The sequence below is a fragment of the Salvelinus fontinalis genome, chromosome 34 (genome assembly GCF_029448725.1).
Source record: "Salvelinus fontinalis isolate EN_2023a chromosome 34, ASM2944872v1, whole genome shotgun sequence".
Taxonomy (NCBI): domain Eukaryota; kingdom Metazoa; phylum Chordata; class Actinopteri; order Salmoniformes; family Salmonidae; genus Salvelinus; species Salvelinus fontinalis.
Window position 1 is genome coordinate 16,613,804 of NC_074698.1, and position 21,307 is coordinate 16,635,110.

The 21,307-nt window shown below is 43.7% G+C and overlaps 1 protein-coding gene across 2 annotated transcripts in view; it reads right to left on the bottom strand.

Moving 5' to 3' along the window:
- Positions 1 to 1,997: 1,997 nt before the first annotated feature.
- The window catches only part of LOC129833302 (netrin-1-like), a 50,504-nt gene continuing 31,194 nt past the window's right edge, over positions 1,998 to 21,307 (bottom strand). For both annotated transcript variants that reach the window (XM_055897803.1, XM_055897802.1), the window contains exons 4-7: positions 16,969 to 17,118; positions 15,747 to 15,800; positions 10,999 to 11,073; positions 1,998 to 4,674 (exon numbers count right to left, since the gene is read on the bottom strand). In XM_055897803.1, coding sequence (XP_055753778.1) covers positions 4,355 to 4,674; positions 10,999 to 11,073; positions 15,747 to 15,800; positions 16,969 to 17,118 — 599 coding nt within the window. In that variant the 3' untranslated portion in view covers positions 1,998 to 4,354. The remainder of the gene's footprint in view (positions 4,675 to 10,998; positions 11,074 to 15,746; positions 15,801 to 16,968; positions 17,119 to 21,307) is intronic.

Below are 21,307 nucleotides of genomic sequence, written 5' to 3' on the forward strand. Positions count from 1 at the left end.
AGAGAAAGGGGAAGCAGATGGTAATTCTATGCCCCTCAAAAGTTTCAGTGAAGCCAAGGAGCAAGGAGTGAAATAGAGATTTCAGAGTTTGAAGCATTTGAATGTCTGATTGTGACAAAAAATATGGTCTTAAAAGCACGGTCCTCTGGCACTAAAACAAGCGACTGGGAACTGAAAACATGGATGGTCATATGATGGAAGGTTCCCCCATTTCCTGTCAGTGGCTGTTGTAGACCAGTGGGGTGGGGGGTGGGCATAGGGACACATTCCAGGGCTGTCCTGTCCTGCTGTCAGTTTGGTCCCTGTCAGACGTGCTGGCGGAAGCCTTTGTTTTTGTAGAAGTCTGCAGCCTGTTAACAGGGAAACAATGGCAGGAGTGTGCCTGGCCCTGGGCTGGATGTTTATGGAATGTACAGGGCTAAAGGTGGGAATCCCACCCTGCTGCAGTCTACTGGAGACTGCCTGCATGCGAGCTGAAATCATTCCTCCTCCCAATGTCACTCCACAGCCCTCTCTCTCTGCATCCTGGAGTAGAGCCATTTGTTGCTCCAGATCCTCCTGTTCTCACACTGAGAGTGAGACTCACACACACCCAGATCCCTTTTCACCTCATTTCCCATCCCTCCCTATTACACAGTGAATAGAGGGAGAGCACATCATAAAACAGTCTGAACGTTTTAGTCTGAAGTGAAAGAGTTGTTTTGGGTGTTCAGGACTGAACTGTGTTTTTGTGGAGGAGGCCTGGAGCTTGGATAGTAAGAACAGTCATCCTGGCAGCCAGCAAAACCAATAGAAACCAATAGCAGCACATAGAGAAAGTAGCAAGAGGCTTGTTGTGCAACTCCAGACACACCACATCTTTTGTGTGTCTGAATGAGCATTATGAGTTTACACTTATCCATAGTGACCTCATCCTCTGTCTTTCTCTCCTCCATCTTTAAGGCTTGTTAGTTGGGATCTTTTTACGGCCATGTCGGCCAGTCATGTTATTGGTTGTGCTCCCTTTCACTAATGAAGAGCACAGGCTTTTATAAAGGGGCGGTTGGTTGGACCCTTGGGAGTATTTTGGATTGTGTTTCCCTTGAGTAGGCCTAGCCTATGACCAATCAATCCTACTGTAGTGTTGCAACAAACTCCCATAACAGACAAAAAACTAACTAAGGACTTGAGTTGGGGATGGGTAATTTGTATGATGGTTAAAGCGGGGCTACTTTTGGCCATGAACACATTGTTGAGAATGAAGTTCAGGATGTCATCCAATGACTACAATGCCTCCACCTCACAGTTCCATCTGTGCTGCGCAAAAACTAAAAGCATAGTGATATAATCAGCTTAATATTGAGTACTTATTGTCTGGGAAGATTATAGAGTTCAGGGATCTAAAACCAATGATGAGAAGGAATTGCTGAGTTAACTTCTTTGTGTTGTTGTAAATGACTGGAGCTCTTGGGCGGTAATGTCTAATAAATGTTGAATATATTTACTCAGTGAATAACTCTTAGTATTGCTGTTTTCTGTAGTCACCCTCTGTGCTGACTGACCTGAAATTACCTTTAACTATGAACTTGGTGCTGTTTAGATGATTATTATATATATTTATTTAACCTTTATTTAACTAGGCAAGTCAGTTAAGAACAAATTCTTGTTTACAATGACGGCCTACACCGGCCAAACCTGGACGACGCTGGGCCAATTGTGCGCCGCCTTATGGGACTCCCGAGCACGGCCGTTTGTGATACAGCCTCGAACCAGGGTGTCTATAGTGCCTTAGACCGCTGCACCACTCTTGACGTTTAATTTAATTTCCCCAACTGTAATTCACTGTTATTGCAGGAGGAAAACAGACAAAGGCTGATGCAGTCTCATAGGGTAATGACAGACTGTGGTCTTATTGGGCCGCACCATTTAGCCCATGTCAATCCCAAATGACTCACTGAAGTACAGAACTACCAATGAGACACAGATGAGATGATGAGAAACAGTAGAAAGTCCACAAGTACTTTTACAGAGCTTTATTTCAGATTTACTAGGCTGTTCAATCGCTACAGACTTTTCTTTTACTTTTTCATTACAGCCGTCTATTATCCAAAGCAAAGAGTAACCAAAAATAAAAACAGGCAAAAACAAAAGCCACATTGTTTCATATGTCATTAAATATATTCATTTGTGATAAACATAATATATTAGTATGCATTACAGGACATTACACAAACCTTTGCAATGGACAGAGCTAAACAACATTTACAAGCCCAAGTATGAACACAAGCAACATTCAGATATATTTTGTAGCAGATATCTGGTCATGACTGAGTACCATTCTCCAAATGGGTGGAAAACTGGTCTAACTTTACACACTGACAGCTTTGATATGTGAAGAACCAGAGATTGATGCACTGGCACAAGAACATTTGAAATTGATTGCAATAAAAATGTCAATACAACTATGTTTTTAAAAAGTGTGTGGATATGTGTGTGAGCAGGTGTGCATCTGCTTGCATTTATATGTGTTATGCATTTCGCAAACATTTTTGGGACTGTTTATTACAGGTTGTAGATAAGCCTCTCTCTGCTTAAATATATTCCTGGGTATGCATAACTTGTAAACAAGAGAAATCTGCCTCTTTCTCATTCATTTGTCTACCCATTTATTAAGCCTATGGTATTTAAAACTCTGGTTAATAACACATGGACATAAATCTAGTAAATGTTTAACAAAAAATAGTAAGAAACTATACAGCTATATAACATTTAAACAGCCGGTCACCCCTTTTGTTGAGTACCAAGTAACGTCTTGAAAATGGAATGTCTGCAAGGTTTGAAGTGAGAATCAGATGCTGACACAGTGTGTTGATCACACAGCTTGACTCCTGTGATATTTCATCACTCCACATGTTTTCTTTTACAACATAATGCATGTATCTTTATACAGCATATACATACTGTACATACTGTCATCCACCACTTGGTTAGCTGAATCAGCTAAGTAGTCAGCATGCATCTATTATTTTAACAAAACGTAGGTTCATTTTGATAGGTCTTATCAAACCACATGAGGTGATTCACTGTTGAAGACATCAGAATGTCCCCCCCACGATCAGTCCTTTACCAGCAGAAACAGGTCAATGCTCAGAGGAATGTTCAAGCAGTACTTCGTATTTTAACAAACGTGAACCGGATAGCAAACCAAATGCATCAATCAATGACACAGAGTCAGTGGACATTAGGTTCCAGGACCAAAGACCAAAGGCAGCACATAATCAGTCAAATGTGTGATCTCAATTTGAACAATCATGAATGGACATACATTAGTTCTTTGATTTTTCTGAAACCATACAGTATGTTAGTTTGTATCCTGCAAGGTGCCATTAAACACTGAACATATCTTATATGTTCTGAATACTGTTGAATACTAAAAGACTAAAGATTAAGTGCACGGTTAACTAATCTATTTTAGTTCTTCTAGTTGAGAACAGAGTGCTGTCTAAATACAATAATGTTGTATAATTATATCATGCCTACTGGTACTTTTATTTTGCTGAGGTCACAACCACACTGTCAGGATGGCAAGGAAATGTATCATTTAACAGACTCTTTCCCTATGCTAGTATCTGAGGAGCAACTTCTTCATGGCACTTTCATTTTGATTACATAGTTAGCAGTAATAATGAGGTAACAACCACATGAGGAGCTCTTAAAGAAGAAAGGTAACTGGCAATAGCTGGCTTGTTTTTGTTTTTTTTCTCCCATTTTTACAAGTATGTTCTGAAACCACAGTAAAACCTAGTTTAAATGATCAATTTAACGTGTTAACACTCTTAGCAGTTTACACGGTTTATCTTGACAAGGCTTGGCAAGCAGGAGCCACTCATTAAACATGAGAGAGATTCCCCTTAAGCCATGCCGTGCCACCTCAGCTTGCTAGAAACAACTTTACACAATATATATATAAAGAGCCTCTTTAAACACAGAAATGTGATACAGTAGTTTTTTTTCTGATGTTCTGTAGAAATGAACTGGAAATATAAAAATAATGGTATCACAAATAAAACAAAAAATAAGTAACTTATCTGAAATATTAGGTGCAAACTCTGCAATTCCACAACGAAACAAACCTTGAAGGACAAACAGAACAACAACTGTAAAAAGAGCTCCTTCACACAAACTTTTCTAAAACTAATATTCTCTTTTTGCTTCCACTCAAAGCAGCAGCACTCAGTCACTTTCTCCCTCTCTCTGTTCACTTCACCTCTCCCTCTTTCCTCTCTCCCTCTGGTGTTTCCTCTTTCTTTCTCCTCCTCCTGTGTTCCTCAGACTCGAGGTGAGCCCCCTCTCTTTCTCTCCTCTCTGGCGCCTCTTAACACTTGCCCCTCTTGTCGCGCTGTTGGAACTTCCTCAGTCTCCGGCCCCACAGGTCCTTCCAGGGGATGAGCAGGCTGCCCTTGTCCGCCACCACGCCACTCTGCCCGGGGGAGTCGTCACCCGTGCCCAGCAGCAGGTACTTCCTGCCAAGCTTGATCTTGGGGCACTTGCAGGCCACGTCCTTGGCACGCACCCACAGGAGCTGGTCACCGCGCCGGATGCGTTGTTCACCTTGCTTGTAGACAGAGATGATGTTCACGGTAAACTTCCACCACTCCCCTGCCTTGTCTCCTTTGAGGACGTGCACTTGGACAGCTGGATGACCAATGAGAAGAAGGAGTGAAGGGGGAATAAGAAAATGTCACAATAAAGCAAGCAACTCTTGAGTATAAGAGATCCAGTTAAAAGTGAATGTACAGTAAAACATAGATCCTCTTAATAAAACACAGGGTAACTAAGCAGGGAATCCATAGCAGCCTGTGGGTTTCTGTTCCTGGGGTCCAGACTGGCCTGGGCGTGACCCCTCAGCTGTAAATGTCCTGTTTTACTATAGCTCCAATAACTGCTCCAATGTTTGAGTATGATTCATGAATTGCTGACCCAGTGTGTGTGAATTGTTCCCCTGGTCCCTCCCCTCAGCCATGACCCCTGACCTCTCCTTGTTCTGTTGGCTAGCATGCTCCGTATTACAGCAACAGTTGCCATAGTGCTCCCCAGGATAAAGACAATGGGTGCCCGCTGAGTACATTTGAATGAGCACCTCCCTGAGACTGGCTGTAATGTTTGACTGCTGTGGACGTATCCTTAGAAATGCTTTCCTTTCCTCAACTGACAAGCCTGGAGAAAAATAAGTGGCGGGTATACTGGGTTCAACTCAGAAAGTCCAACAGTGAAAGTGCAGCATTCAACCTTTTCTAAAAAAATACCACATCTGTTTGAGGTAGAAGCTCTGAAGCAAAGCCATTCCTGTGCTTTTGATAGAATGGCCTTTCAGCTGTTAAGCAGGACGCTGCACATCTTAAGAACCCTGGGCTAGAGCAACCTGGACCTGGTAGCCATTGAACCTTTCTCCCAAGAATTTGGCCCCTTAGAGCAGGCAGAAATACAGCCCCGCCCCCTTACAGCAGCTCCCCTGCATGGATGTCTCTGTCACATAAATCTACCATTACTTCATCACTCTGATTGCAAAAACGCCTCAGTCATCGCAACAAGGGGGAAGCAACTGAACTCACTGGGGTAGGAGCTAATCTGTGCTTGAGGTGAAGTGGTTTAGCTGGGAATGTGCTATTAACGATTGGACTAAAGTAGGGGGGAAATGAACCAACCTGAATAGTTTCCACTCACAATTGTTTGAATTGACCCAATTTAGGAAACAGTGTGTGGATGGTGTGAAATGTTTCAAACACACTAATAAATACACACACACACACACACACACACACACACACACACACACACACACACACACACACACACAAATGCATACATGCACATGCAGACACACGAGTACACACACACACACACAAATGCATACATGCACATGCAGACACACGAGTGCACACATACACACACACACACTTGTGTGTGGACTAATGTTAGAAAAATATAGGTGGCTGAAAATAGCACAGGAAGTATTTTTTTCTCTCCTTGTCTCTCTCTCTGAATGCCAACGCTCTCTATTGCGAGCCGCATCGATTGTCCCCCATAACAGCCTGGAACGTTCTAAGAGAACAGGAAGGGGGGCCCTGCTAGTGTGAGCAAATTGTACACAATTTCAGAAGAAAGGAGGCCTGTTGGGCTGAGTAGAGCACGCTCTCACAGTCCTGCCATTCATTAACAATGTGTCTCTGGGCTGGAGCCTACTCCTTCATCCAAACACATAAAGGGTGTGTGGGGGGGTGGAGTGGGCCACTATTTATCTTCCCAGTCACAGAGAGGCTTCCAGAAGAATCGTGATGTGTTCCGACCTCATGAGCTATCCGGGTTCTGCTCCCAGAGCCCCATCCAAGAGCAGCGTGAGAATCCAGCAGAGATAGCCCTCTTCTCTCTGGGTCGCTCTTACTGACCGACTGGCTAACGAGCTCTCCGGGTGAATGGACCAGACTCAGCTCTCTGCTGTCTGACACCAATGCAGAACCCTCTGTCACTCTATGGGCTGCTCAGGAAATTGGTAGTTCTCGAAGCAGATAGTTGTCACGCACTGGCCTTAGTTATCTTTGTTTTCTTTATTATTTTAGTTAGGTCAGGGTGTGACATGGGGAATGTATGTGTTTTTGGATTGTCTAGGGGTTTTGTACGTTTAATGGGTCAGTGTCTTGTCTAGGTGTTTGTATGTCTATGGCTGCCTAGATTGGTTCTCAATTAGAGGCAGCTGTGGTTCATTGTCTCTGATTGAGAGCCATATTTAAGGCAGCCATAGGCATTTGTGTTTTGTGGGTAATTGTCTATGTAGAACGTTTGTAGCGTTTGTATTGCACTTGCGTTTGTAGCTTCACGGTTGTTTTGTTTAGTTTAGTTTTGTTATAAGTGTTCGTTTCGTGTTTCACTCGTCTCAAATAAAAGAGATGTATTTTTCACACGCTGCGCCTTGGTCCTCTCTCTCACCGCAAGACGATCGTGACAATAGTAAAATACTGTTATACTGGACTGAGATTCCATCCCATGAGGGGAGCAAAGTATGTAGTACTAATCATGGATGTTAGCTGGAAAGACCAAGTAGCTGAGTTCTCACACCTCTGCACATTGCTTCAGTCCTGCTTCTCACCCAATGAAGTTCAAAGCGCCCATGGGGCGGGTGTTGAGTTGAGCTCATGAATGGAGATCTAGGAAACTAAACTTTTGTTTTTCTGTTAGCAGACAATATGGTACATCAGTACTACTTGGACCATCTTAGCAGGGTAGCACAGAGGGAGGGAGTGAGAGGAAGAGGGAGGGAGTAAGAGGAAGAGGGAGAGAGAGGAAGAGGGAGAAAGAGAGGGGTTTAATAACACAATGGCAGCCAAGCCTCCCTCTGGGTCCCCTCTCTGAGCAGTGTGCTGGGGCTTGACCCACACACCGCCGACAAGGGGGCTATAATCAAATTAGAGCGTGTTTAATTTCAATACTGAGGCCCCTGTCCCATCTGGTTATCAGCTGAGTGACTGATCTGGGCCCTGCTGCCCCCAGGGTGAGCTCACAGGGACCGCCGGGTGACGGGGTTGTGTGACCCTTCCTTTCACCGCTGGCCCTGAACGTCTGCAAAAGCTCTTTGATTCATTGTCCTCCCCGCTGGAGGGGTGTCAGCCCAGAATATAACCCTTTGTGGCTGCCGTCGCCGTAGCTACGGCCGCGATGGAAAACAAAAATGAATAAACACAACATATTTCTTTCTCTCCGGGGTGGCAATCCGTCAGCGTCGGCCTAATTTACCACCTGTTTGCGCCCTGTGGAATGCTCCGAGCCGGCAGAGTGCACCACTGTGTTTAAACAGGGGGCCTCTTCCCGCGACCCCGGGAGGCCCGCAGCGCCACTCACACAGGGGGGTCATGGCCCCAAAGAACAGAGACACTGTGAACCCCACAAAGGCCCAGGGACAGCCCTGAGAAATGAATTAGATTGAGGCAGAGAAAAAGCCTCCTGAGGAATGGTCTCTCCATAAAGCCTCAGCTCAGCCACAGGAGAATCATCTGCACTCTGTTTTGATGAACTCTTGAAAAACCAACCTTCTGCTTTTCATGAATCAGTCTTGTGATTTATAGATTCGTCCGTTCTTTTCATGGATGACTAGCAAGACTTAATGAATGAAAATATGGATTCTGATGGCTGTTCAGTTTTCTGGTGAACTGAAACAAGGAGCTCACATTAATGTTTCTGTGTTGCACAATATTGATTGAGAAAAGAGGAACATTTTGGCCATTTATGCATTGAAACATTGTTAAAAGTCTCTGATATATCGCTCTGTTTGGTTGATGAACTATGATTGATGATCTGGCTTTTGGACATGTGATAGATATGAAGGGGAACAGTGTGGCCAATGCAGCTGGATCTGTTTCATTAGAGAGAACACTGAACTACGTATTAAAGGGATAGTTCGCCCAAATAATAAATGACAGTGGTTTCCTTACCCTGTAAGCAGTCTATGGACAAGGTATCACAGCAATCCATGCTTTTGTTTAGTTGACTTGACTTGAATGGGATTTGTGCCACAAATGCTAAAACATTATCATGTGAACAGTGAAAGTAGAAAACAGTACCAGGGAAGCACTGATTGGATTGTAGGCATGGATTGTAGTCATTCCTTGTCAATAGACTGCTTACAGGGTAAGGAAACCAATATGTAATTTTGTAATATGGGTGAACTATCCCCAAACCCTGATTATAGCAGATACGGTCTTGTATGAACAAATCTATTCTATCAATCAAAGGCTTAACAATTTGAACACCAATTTAATGGGTATAACTACAGAGGAATTGGTGACCAAAATATTCTATATGATATAGGCCTACTGTACAGTTAGGTCTCATGCTAGGAGTCTAAGAGATCTTGCATTGTCTTTCATAAAGGAAACTTATGTGGGTATTTGGCTATAGGGAGTACGATCTGTTCTCAAATGCTGGCAGAGTGCTGGACGTGCCTCAGGGTTTGTGCTGCTGCTGCTGCGGTTGGGGAGATTTGTACGGTGGTTAGCAGACATGAATCTGCTGATAGGAGATCTGCACCATAATACTACTGTGATTAATGGAATGGAAAACCCTCAGAGGCGAGGGAATCATTCTCCATATGGAGATATGGAGGCTACACGGTGGGACAGCACAATGAAACACTATGTAGGAGGCCCATGATATGATCCATGGACTGACCCTACTGCTACTACTGTCTCTCTTACATTACCCCCCACCTTCTCATTCTTTTTGCTCTGTTTTTAGATCTAGTGGTGCTGTTGTTTGGTGCTGATTCAGAATAAAATGATACAAGTCCAGCATCAATCATCAAACTCAAATGTCCTTTTAGCTTCAAGTTACAGAAGTTATTTAATTTGTGAAACCGTTCTAATAAAGCAAGCTATGTAAATACCTGTATTTGGCTTGAACATGAATGTTTTCATATTATTCACTTACAGTAACGCTGTGATATCTACAGTGCATGTAATGGCACATTTGATCACAAGTATTTCAGATGCAGATGAACTCCTGTGGAGTCATTGATGACAGAGAATATTTCTGTTGTGTGATTTGGCAAATTTTATTAATATGGGGCTTGCTGACAATTCCTAAGGGCCAGCTCCGAGCCAGAGCCTCATGCTCCCAGGGTGCACCAGCCTTTCACCATGGAGCAATAAAACTGGACCCCACTGAGGCTGGCGGCTGAGAGCAGGGATTGCCCTAGACCATGGACAGGGGCCAGGGTGAGCAGATCCACAGGGCTTAGGGGGAGGTGGAAGGGGAGAGGAAATTGTCCGTTAGCTGTAATTGAGAGGGACTGTGAGAGGACGCAGTGGGAGCTTGTTCTGCAGCCCTCTGAAGCTCAGAGCCCTCTCTTTATGAGGTACAACTCCCCTAAGACACACACACACACATCCGTCAAGGTGGGACAACAAATCCAAATAGTTCCAGCTAAAGCCTGGCAGAGCGGAGCTTTGCAGCTCTCCAAACCAACAGGGGGGCTGGCTCGTCTCTGAAGACAGTTTCAGCTGGAGTGGAGGAACTGATATGAGCTCAAGATGTAGAGGTAAGAGTTGAATATTCCCTTTGTTTCTCTGCCCAGACACTGATGCCACTGATCTCTATCTTTGGTGATAAAAGAAGAGGCCCTGCGGTGACGATGCCCCCAGCAAACACTCTTCTCTCTGTCCAGCTCCCCCCACCTCCAGTGAATCTCACATAGTAATGAGTGTATGTCAGTGCAGGGATGTTAGGATATGTTAGACATAGGTTTTGTGTGGCTAGTTTACAGATGATAGATAATAATATGTATATGTTTTCCATGCTAACTAATCAAAGTGTAAGTAGACTGGATTTATTTATTTTATTTTATTGCACCTTTATTTAACCAGGTAGGCTAGTTGAGAACAAGTTCTCATTTACAACTGCGACCTGGCCAAGATAAAGCATGGCAGTTCGACACATACAACAACACAGAGTTAGACATGGAATAAACAAACATACAGTCAATAATACAGTAGGAAAAAAAGGAAAACAAAAAGTCTATATACAGTGAGTGCAAATGAGGCAAGATAAGGGAGTTAAAGCAAGAAATAGGCCATGGTGGCGAAGTAATTACAATGTAGCAATTAAACACTGGAATGGTAGATGAAGACACATCTGGATACATCTATTAATGTGCTTTACACCGTCATTGCCCAAACACAGTCGAAAGCTCTCTGGTTTTGTAACACAACCTTCAAGAAATGTATATATTTTTTAATTCCATCATGTCTTATTTCCCAGAAAGCAGCACTCCTCAGTCTAATACTGGCTGGCCTGTCCATCAGCGGGGTCCCCTGGGCTCAGTTCCGAGACCCTTTGATGCAATGAATCCTGGGAGCATGAATAAGCCACAGAGAGGGGCTTGGGAGTGTGCATGCCTGTGATTAATAAATACATCTGACCCTTGACTGCTGGCCGACGCCTGGGCATATAATTCCTGCACAGTGGACTCACCATAGTCTTTCTTGCAGTACTTCTTCATGTTGATCTTCAGCTTGCCCTTGGATGCCTTGCAGTGAGAATCACAGTCTGTGGAAGCAAGTGAAATAATGGGTGGATTAGGTTACAGCACAGCCAACATAACACAAACATCTAGATTTGAATTATTCTCTCTCTCCCATGGTTTATGGACTGACCTCAATTATGTTATCTAATAAATGCCTTTTAGGTACATCCAAGGGTCTACACTCTACCCCCACCGTAAGGGATTGAAAGCTTACATCTATTGCCAGGCCATTTTAGTGTACTTATGGTACACTGTCTCATGTTATGCTGTTATGGTGTCCCTGTGGAGCTGGTGGAGGCTTAAGGCTCCTGCATGCTTCGGTTCGGCTGGCGCCTACTAGGCGAACCGAAAGAGTGTGCTCACATACTCCATTATAAGACCTTCGCTTGAAAAATGAGAAAAAATGGCAATAGTACTGTTTGTCCATCTTGAGGCGCCTTAGCCAGTATACACTTCCTCAAAATAGTTTGAATAAATCTAAGATAACTCAAGAAATCTGTCATTCATTTTGACGTTTTTGCAGAGAAGATCTGAGTCACACAATTTTACATCTCACTAAGATGTTCGGTTTAGTATTTCTCAAGTGAACAAAATGTGCATGAAAATGAATCATCTATCGTTGAATGTCGACAAACACTTCATTGAAGAATCCCTATTGTTGACTAATAACCGACGAAGGGGCGTAGACTTCGGCTCCTGTCACGCCCTGACCATAGAGAGCCTTTTTATTCTCTATTTTGGTTAGGTCGGGGTGTGACTAGGGTGGGTAATCTAGGTTGTTTTATTTCTATGTTGGCTTGGTACGGTTCCCAATCAGAGGCAGCTGTTTATCGTTGTCTCTGATTGGGGATCATATTTAGGCAGCCATTTCCCCACTGTGTTTTGTGGGATCTTGTTTATATGTAGTTGCCTGTGAGCGCTCCATAGCGTCACGTGTCGTTTGCTCTTTATTGTTTTTTGTGCGGTTCACTTCTAATAAAATGTCGAACCGATTCCACGCTGCGCTTTGGTCTGAATGTTATTACGACGATTGTGACAGCTACCGAACTTGCAATAGCCAATAGCCTCGAGTGCATGAACAGCCGAAGACCAAAACAAACAAAAACATCACAAAATGTCATAAGACACTGAGTGCACAAAAACTGATTGAAGTGGATTTAACAGTTGACATCAATTAAGGATCATAGCTTTCAACTGGTCAGACTATGGTTTTGTACACCCAGTATATACGCAAAAACTGTTCGGAACAGTTTAGGATGGGAAGAATGCGGACGCCTTTACACATATCCTATTGTCAGCTCACTCCCACTCTCTCCCTCCAACCTCTCCACACAGAATCTCTAGCCTGTCAGAGCCCTGGCATCCATTGTGTCAGCACTCAGGGTTGGAAAGGTCACTCACAAAAGGAGGTCACTGAGGGAAATTAGCTAGTAGCCTAACAAAAATTAGCAGGGGCCTAAACAGTATCCAACCCACTTGAGGCAAGAAAGAGAATACTCTCACTTTGGTCGGGGCCAATCTTTCTGTGGCCGATCTCTCTGTGGCCTCTGAGAGGAGCCTGTTACAAACCAGTGGCCAGAAAGAGCTCATAGTTATGATTAATTGCTTTCGGGTCTGGTGCTATCCCTTTGACACCAGGCTGTGTTGACCTGGGCTCGCAGGCGTGCCAAGAGGCTTTATCGATGTCCGTCGACCGTCGTGTTGTCAGGGTGCCAGGCACCTTTTGTAATGGGGGAGATGGGGCTGGGACGAGAGGCCAAACAGAAAATGGAAATCGTTTGTTCCCACTTTTCCACTGACTGACACAAATTGGAACTAGAACATCTCCTGGTTTTGCTCCCCCTCGTAGTGTAATAAGCCCCATGCTCTTTTATGGGGGGGGGGGGGGGGGGGGGGGGGGGGGGTCGGCCAGGGGGAAAGGGGGAGCAGTTAGGAAAGAGGGGACCTTTCAGCTTGCCTGAATATGGACAAACTTCATTATTTCTTCCAGCCCTCTGTCCAGTCCTCCCCTTTCTTTCCCTTTATACTCTGTGTGAATGAGGTTGCCCGGGTAACAGCGGAGCGAGAAAAAAACGCACTCCCCCCAAAAAGGCGGATTGGGGCGGAGGCAGGGGGATGGGGAGAAAGTGCATGTATGTGGAGAAAACATTTCTAGTGAAACGCCTGCCAGCTTTCGGGCTGGTGTAGAAATGAAAAAGGGAAGGGAAATCCCAAAGTAAAATAATTTGACGAGTCCATATCGACCACGCCTGATTTCCATTTAAATGTGGCTAGGGCGGGGGCCCATTTGTCTCCCCCTGGCCCCTGGAGGCCTTCATCGTACCTCCCTTTGATAGCTGGCATTGCCCATTAGCCCAGCAGCACAATCCCAGGACTGGCCATCACACCCACAGCTCTCATTAAGGCCCCGGCCCCCGCTGGGAGGACAAACGTCCCCTTTGTGTGGCCTCTCTAGCGGGGCCACCGCCATTCTCCAGGGTCCCTGGGGACCACACCACTCTTAATTTGGAGGGTGGTGTCTGTGTGGGGTTCCTGACAAGACTCCAAACCCCATTGCAGCTGGTCGCCAACGTATGTAGCAGGTTGGCCATTCAGCTCAGTGAAACATGTGGAGCCACACTGTTAGTCCCATGTTAATGATCAAAAGTGACAGAACCTATATGTTTTACATGCATGGCAATTTAAAGGAATACGTCGGGATTTGGGCAATGAGGCCCTTTTTCTACTTCCCCAGAGTCAAATGATGTCTCTGTGTTCAGTAAGAAGGAAGTTAGAGGCAGTTTCGCGAGCCAATGCTAACTAGCATTAGAGCAATGACTGTAAGTCTATGGGAATCTGCTGGCATGCTAGTATCCATTTAAGTAGAAGTTGGACCAAAAACAAATTGGCTTAGGCAACAGGTTTTAGAGACCAATACTTTGCTCCAGGTCTCTCTTTTTCTCCTCATACGCATGCCAGGGGATCTACCTCACAAGCTTGGACTGAGCAGTGACTGAAAGTATGAGCTAAATGTTACAGTGGTATGTCATTTCAAATCAGTGTTGCACTATAGCACGCAGACTCAGAGCTGTGCATTCCAACAATAGGGCTGTAAATAAGTGAGCAAAGGTTCTCTTCCCTCTCAGCGCAGCGAGAGATGATTGGAAAACAAACTGGTGCAAATGAGGCATGCAATCAGATTATGGGCTGGAGGCAGAGTGGGAATACATAATGGGAGGCCGGGGAGAGAGAGCTGACCAAAAACCTGGATTTAACATCTCCTGACACATAGACATCCACTTAAATACTGCAGTTATGGAAGGTGACCCTTAAAATACTACAATGTTGAAGATGGCCCTTAAAATACTACAATTATGGAGGTGGTCCTTAAAATACTACAATCATGAAGGTGGCCCTTAAAATACTACAATTATGAAGGTGGCCCTTAAAATACTACAATTATGAAGGTGGTCCTTAAAATACTACAATTATGAAGGTGACCTTTAAAATACTGCAATTCTGAAGGTGATCCTTAAAATACTACAACTATGAAGGTGGCCCTTAAAATACTGCAATTATGAAGGTGACCCTTAAAATACTACAATCATGAAGGTGGCCCTTAAAATACTACAATTGTGAAGGTGGCCCTTAAAATACTACAATTATGAAGGTGACCCTTAAAATACTGCAATTATGAAGGTGGCCCTTAAAATACTACAATTATCAAGGTGACCCTTAAAATACTACAATTATGAAGGTGACCCTTAAAATACTACAATTAAGAAAGTGGCCCTTAAAATACTACAATTATGAAGGTGACCTTTAAAATACTGCAATTATGAAGGTGACCCTTAAAATACTGCAATTATGAAGGTGGCCCTTAAAATACTACAATTATCAAGGTGACCCTTAAAATACTACAATTATGAAGGTGACCCTTAAAATACTACAATTAAGAAAGTGGCCCTTAAAATACTACAATTATGAAGGTGACCTTTAAAATACTGCAATTATGAAGGTGACCCTTAAAATACTACAATTATGAAAGTGACCCTTAAAATACTACAATTATGAAGGTGGCCCTTAAAATACTACAATTATGAAGGTGACCTTTAAAATACTGCAATTATGAAGGTGACCCTTAAAATACTACAATTATGAAGGTGACCCTTAAAATACTACAATTATGAAGGTGGCCCTTAAAATACTGCAATTATGAAGGTGGCCCTTAAAATACTGCAATTATGAAGGTGGCCCTTAAAATACTACAATTATGAAGGTGGCCCTTAAAATACTACAATTATGAAGGTGGCCCTTAAAATACTACAATTATGAAGGTGACCCTTAATATACTACAATTATGAAGGTGACCCTTAAAATACTACAATTATGAAGGTGGCCCTTAAAATACTGCAATTATGAAGGTGACCCTTAAAATACAACAATTATGAAGGTGACCCTTAAAATACTACAATTATGAAGGTGGCCCTTAAAATACTGCAATTATGAAGGTGACCCTTAAAATACAACAATTATGAAGGTGGCCCTTAAAATACTGCAATTATGAAGGTGACCCTGAACCCAAAATATAAAAAATAGAAACTGTGGAATGATATGAATTGTGCTCGTACTAAAATACAATACATTTGTTATGTTATGCTTTAGTAATTGCCATACCCTGTGGATACCACATGGCTCAGCAGTGTCACAAACTCACCTAAGGGCTCTTCAGAGCTGGTATAGGTGGAGGTGGGCGATGCAACTGGAATCTCTGCAACAGAGAAACCACACCACAAATATAATGACATTTCACATCACTACTCAGTTTGACAGCTTCATATGTGGAAAAAAGAGCAAAGTTGTTAGAACGTCTTAGTTCAATTTCCTGCTCGCCTTCCTTGGGGCTTAAATGAACCTCAGAGCATTGGTGATATACTCTCAGGTATTCCTTAATAGGTTGTCATGTTATTGATTGCTGATTAGGACACAGAGATTGTGCTTGGAATACACATTAATAGCCAGTTTCCCATTTGAGTTTCACTCTCTTGTATTCGTGGCATGCTGTATTGTAAGGTACAGAAAGCCAGGGCCCCTGGCCTTGTTAAAGTTGAAGTTGTCAGGAAGTTTGATATAACACAAATGTAATATTAAGCTATTAAACCTAAAACATATTAGCTCGAAAATATACGAGAAACCAAATCTTTTTTGCTCAATTTTCAAGACCCCCATTTCCTCCATCTTTTTTACACTACATTTGTTACTTTCCCAACGAAATGAAGGAAATCATATTCTAGTGGGTTCACAGATTGATTTTATCGCTGTGGATCCTGGCCAAGCACACTGATTCCTTTTCCACAATGGCTTTGTTGAATTTCCAAATACAATTTTATCGGAAATGTCACCAATTGACACGGCTATATAAATGGTGGCCAATTGTAAATGTCTATGTGTCCCAGCCATCCGAGTCATCTTATCTGGTCATGCCAGCTGTGTTGGCGGTGCTAGCCACCCATTAGCCTATCTTGTGTATGAGGTGTCGTTTATCGCCGAGAGGCTGGAATTTGTGGGCTGCTGATACTGCCAATAAACATATCAGTCATCATTACCCTGGACTGGCTGGGTGGATTTACAGGGAGATGGGCTGTTAACAGTGCTACGACTCACAAGGCCATGTTAGCCTAGACATTATGCCCTGTTTACTTAAGCTCTGGTCTAACTGTAAAATATCCATCCAACGAAATAAAGGAACAGGGGGAAATAACAAAATGAAATGAACTCTTGAATTCCTGCATAACAAGCATGGGGTTTTGGTGCGATAGAGTACTTGTCAGCGACTACTCCTATTGATGGGGCCAGTGTTGTTACTAGCTGGGCTTTGGTTGGGCTGACTTGTGTGGTCTGTCTGAGGACATTTCTCTTAGTACTGAGGCAAGTCATACTTATGCAGGGGGCGATAGGAGAGCGGCTCTGCTGGTAGCCCTTGGCACAGCGGTTGCAGGTAATGCCGGTCACGCCGTCCTTGCAGGGACACTGGCCAGTGGTTTGGTTGCAGGTCTTGCCGGCTGCGCCAACTGGATGACAATCACACGCTGTCAGGAGGAAAGAACAGAAGAAAACAGAGATGAGATGAGATGACATCAACAAAATGTAGATGAAATCTGTTAGGTCTTCACTAGTATTGGTTTAAAACCAATTAGGCATAAGGCATCCTTTTCAATTCACTGCCTCTCGTTCCTCCAATGTTGACTCTCTGAACTTCAAAGTAAGCTTTGAACAAGCTTAAAGTGACTCACAGGCCACCACAGATGGGGACTGGGACCTCAAACAAGTTACAATTACTCTCTTTTTCCTTAATGATTGCAGGCCTTGCCATCAGGCATGAGTATTGAGGAACAGTATATTACATTATCAAATAATATCACATTTAGAATTCACTGCACAGTTCCTCTGCCTGGTCTGTTAGCACTTTGAGACTGTGTGTGTGTGTGTGTGTGTGTACGCGCATGCACGTGCGTGAGCCGTGTGTGTGAGCCGTGTGTGTGTTTGAGCCGTATGTGACCTGTCTTTGTGTTCTCTCTGTGGAGCGTTGTGATCCACGGCGGGCAGAGCAGAGCCTGTGCACCTCTCAGATTGAGTTTACAATCTAAAGCTTTTTGGCAAAGAGCTCCTCGCAAATATATCCTGAATAATGTTCCCCATTAATGGGAGAGTGGAACACACTTCAAAGCCGTCTGTTTAAGTTGTTAGTCGGGAGGATCGCACATTAAATGTGAGAATTTAGTTTTGTGCATGTGCTCTGCCAAACATTTACCATAAAGCCTGTGTTTGAAGTGGAAGCCCAGCTCTCTCCATTAGAGTTGTATGTGTTTTATGTAGCTGAAGAGTCATTTGAAAATAGCTTTAAGTGGTCCAACAGAGGCTGAAGTTGGGTGTTATTAACTGGGATTCAATGGGTTTCATGAATATTAGAAGTCACTTGTTAAATAAAAAAACTAAAACTTTTCTGTCCTCTTTCTACTCAATTTGCAGTATAAGTACATTTTGTCAAGTTTGTTTGACACATTTTATTGAGGTATAATAAAATCAGCATACAATAATCCTGCCAAAAAAACAAAAAATGAATGAAAAGTTGTTTCTAATCAAATCCTCCATCTTTACCAGCCAGAATGTTATTGTGGTTCTTACGTCAGGAATACAATAAATATGCCCATTAATTTAGAAACAGGATTCTAAACTGTACGGTACATGGACTGAAACTGTAGGCTTGCTCTTGCTTTCTGTTGATTTCATGGGCATTATCTTCTAAAGCATTTCCAAATTACTTTTTAATGCAGGGTGGGACCAAAACAAAAAACATGAGGTCACTCCTGTCCCTCCCGATGGCATGTGGGTAACATCCATGTGTATTCTAAAGATGTGTGTCTATTTCTTAAGGGGTTATAAGGGATTGTATTTGAAAGCCACATTAAAATAACTGTTGTTTTTGTATTACTTTATATTAGTTCTAGAGATGCCACTAACCACACATCACAATAGAGATGCACCACTGTGTCTCCACTCAATCCATCCGCCACCATCTAGTCCTCTTCCTCTGAGCTCAAACCACTGCATTGTGCTCTTAATGTTCTGAGTCCAACACTGGGAACCAACTGGAAGCATTCATTAATTTCCCTGTGCGTGTATGTAGCTGCCTGCGGTGTGGAGGTAAAGAGTTGCTGAGAGTTTGAGGGGGAGTGTAATTCAGTGGACTGTGTGGCTGCTCCACTGCTGTGGGCTCCCTGGGCCTGGTGAAAGGCTTATACGGCGGAGCGGATGAGGGGACTGGGAATAAAACAAACCGTTAGAGCTGGGGGCCGCCGGGGGCTGCCGGGGGCCGCGCTGTGCTCTGAGAGCCGTGTTTACACTGCGCTTGATGAGGGATGAAGTCGTTAATCTGGGAAATAAAACATGAGGCATTCCACAACGCTGGTGTTTCGGCCTTTATGGCGGAGGGGTCTATTTTGTAATCTCCACCTTTCAGAGTGTGGTGATCCTCCATTTTGGGGGTTCAGGTTGAAGAATGAAAGCAGACTTCCTCCTGGCTGTGTTGGCACAGCATTGTGTTTCTTGTCCAAAAACAGCAGAGTGAGATGGTTGGCTGAGTTGAACAATAAATACCATGGGCCCTAACTGATGTCACAAAGCGCTGAGTTTGTCACCTGAGGAGAGCGCAGCAATCATGCTGTTTGGGTTTGATCCCAGAGTATGGAGCAGAGTAAATGTTGGGGCAGAGCTGGAAGCCTTCAGGTTACTGATACAGCCCTCTAGAAAGCCTAAGACAGGTTGCTGTATGTGGTTAGATCATTAGGGAAGGAGAGAACCTCTGTAACACTAACCTGCCCATAGCTTCATCCTCTGCCCGCCCCTGACTGCATCCCAAATATAGACTGTAAAAATGTTTGGGCTGGCAGCGTGCAGTGAAACAATGATGCTCCCAACCATTAGTCACTTTCGAGAAGTGCAAAAGATCCATTAAATGTGATAAGAACAACAGCACAACATGAACTACATTTGCCCTGAACTCCAATTAGGTGTGAACTCTGACAGCCACCACTGTGAAACGACCCCGAAACACTCTGGGTAAGTGGCTGAGTTTTATACATGATGGTGGACTGTGTTGATACTTTCACTCCGTGAGACTTGGAATAGTCAGTATGAGTTAAGAGTGAAGGTCCCTTGTGGTCTGCAGTAGGAAATGTAATATGTTGCAGTTCCTGTGACTAATTGGTGGTGGACCAGGCTGAAGGGCACTGGAGAATAGGTACTCCGAGAACCCACTCTGAGCCAATAGGAATGCAGCCAAGGCTGTGGTTGGAGACCACAATATGCGGGTCTGCACAGAGTCACTCACTTGTCACTGAAGCGCAAGCTGGTCCCAGTGTAATACAGCACATTGAGATGTTGTAATCGGACCGGAAAACAAACGACTTGAAACAATATTCTGTCTTTCATATAAGGAGCATATTACACTCTTAGAAAAAAAGGTGCTACTGTATCTAGAACATGAAACGATTTTTCGGCTGTCCCCATAGGAGAACCCTTTCAAGAACGCTTTTTGGTTCCAGGTAGAACCCTTTCCACAGAGAGTTCTACCTGTAACCAGAAAGGGTTCTCCTATCGGGACAGCCGAATAACTATTTTTTTCTAAGAGTGTAGGATATAATATATATATATATAATATTGTTGTATTATAACTCTTTGGAAAGACTAGAAGCCATCCAGTTCAGGGTAATGTGTGATGTTGGTGGATCTGATGCTGAGGTGAAATGGTTGGCTTGTTCAGGGTAATGTGTGATGTTGGTGGATCTGATGCTGAGGTGAAATGGTTGGCTTGTTCAGGGTAATGTGTGATGTTGGTGGATCTGATGCTGAGGTGAAATGGTTGGCTTGTTCAGGGTAATGTGTGATGTTGGTGGATCTGATGCTGAGGTGAAATGGTTGGCTTGTTCAGGGTAATGTGTGATGTTGGTGGATCTGATGCTGAGGTGAAATGGTTGGCTTGTTCAGGGTAATGTGTGATGTTGGTGGATCTGATGCTGAGGTGAAATGGTTGGCTTGTTCAGGGTAATGTGTGATGTTGGTGGATCTGATGCTGAGGTGAAATGGTTGGCTTAAAGTGACTGTTTGAATCAACTCCTGCACTCCTGAATTCCATGGCAGACCTCACTTCTATTGTTAGCCACTCATCTTTTTTCCCCAGAGAAATCCTTTGAGTTCTCCACCTCCCCCGTTACAATTCACAGAAATGTAGGGCGATTCATCATAGCTCTCCAAGTTAAGCAAATAAAGGCTAATAAAATGTGGTCACTAGGGACCGAGTGTTGGGATCCTCCCCTGCTTTAGTGATAAAGGTACTCCAACTACATTGTTTCATAGGCTCTGTCCACAGAAATGCTGTTATTACTGTAACCTGTAACCTCTATTTGAGAGAGAGAACGTATGACTTGGACAAGGAACAGAGGTAGAAGTTAAAGCATTTGAGGTAAATGCGCAAAATATGCTTTTTATTAATCCACTCACTCAAACCTGCCTCAGCTTGTGCTGGTGTTTGTGTGATTGCATGTGTGTCTGTGTGTGCGTGCACGTGTGTGTGTGTGCATGTGTGTGTGGACGCGTGTGTGTGCGCGTGTAAGTGTGTGTGAGTGACAGGTGCTTGTTTGCTCAGTGCCTCAGAGCCTGGCTTCTCTCCCCACGGTGCAGGGAGACAGAGGGAGTGAAGCTTTTCTCTCCTCACACACT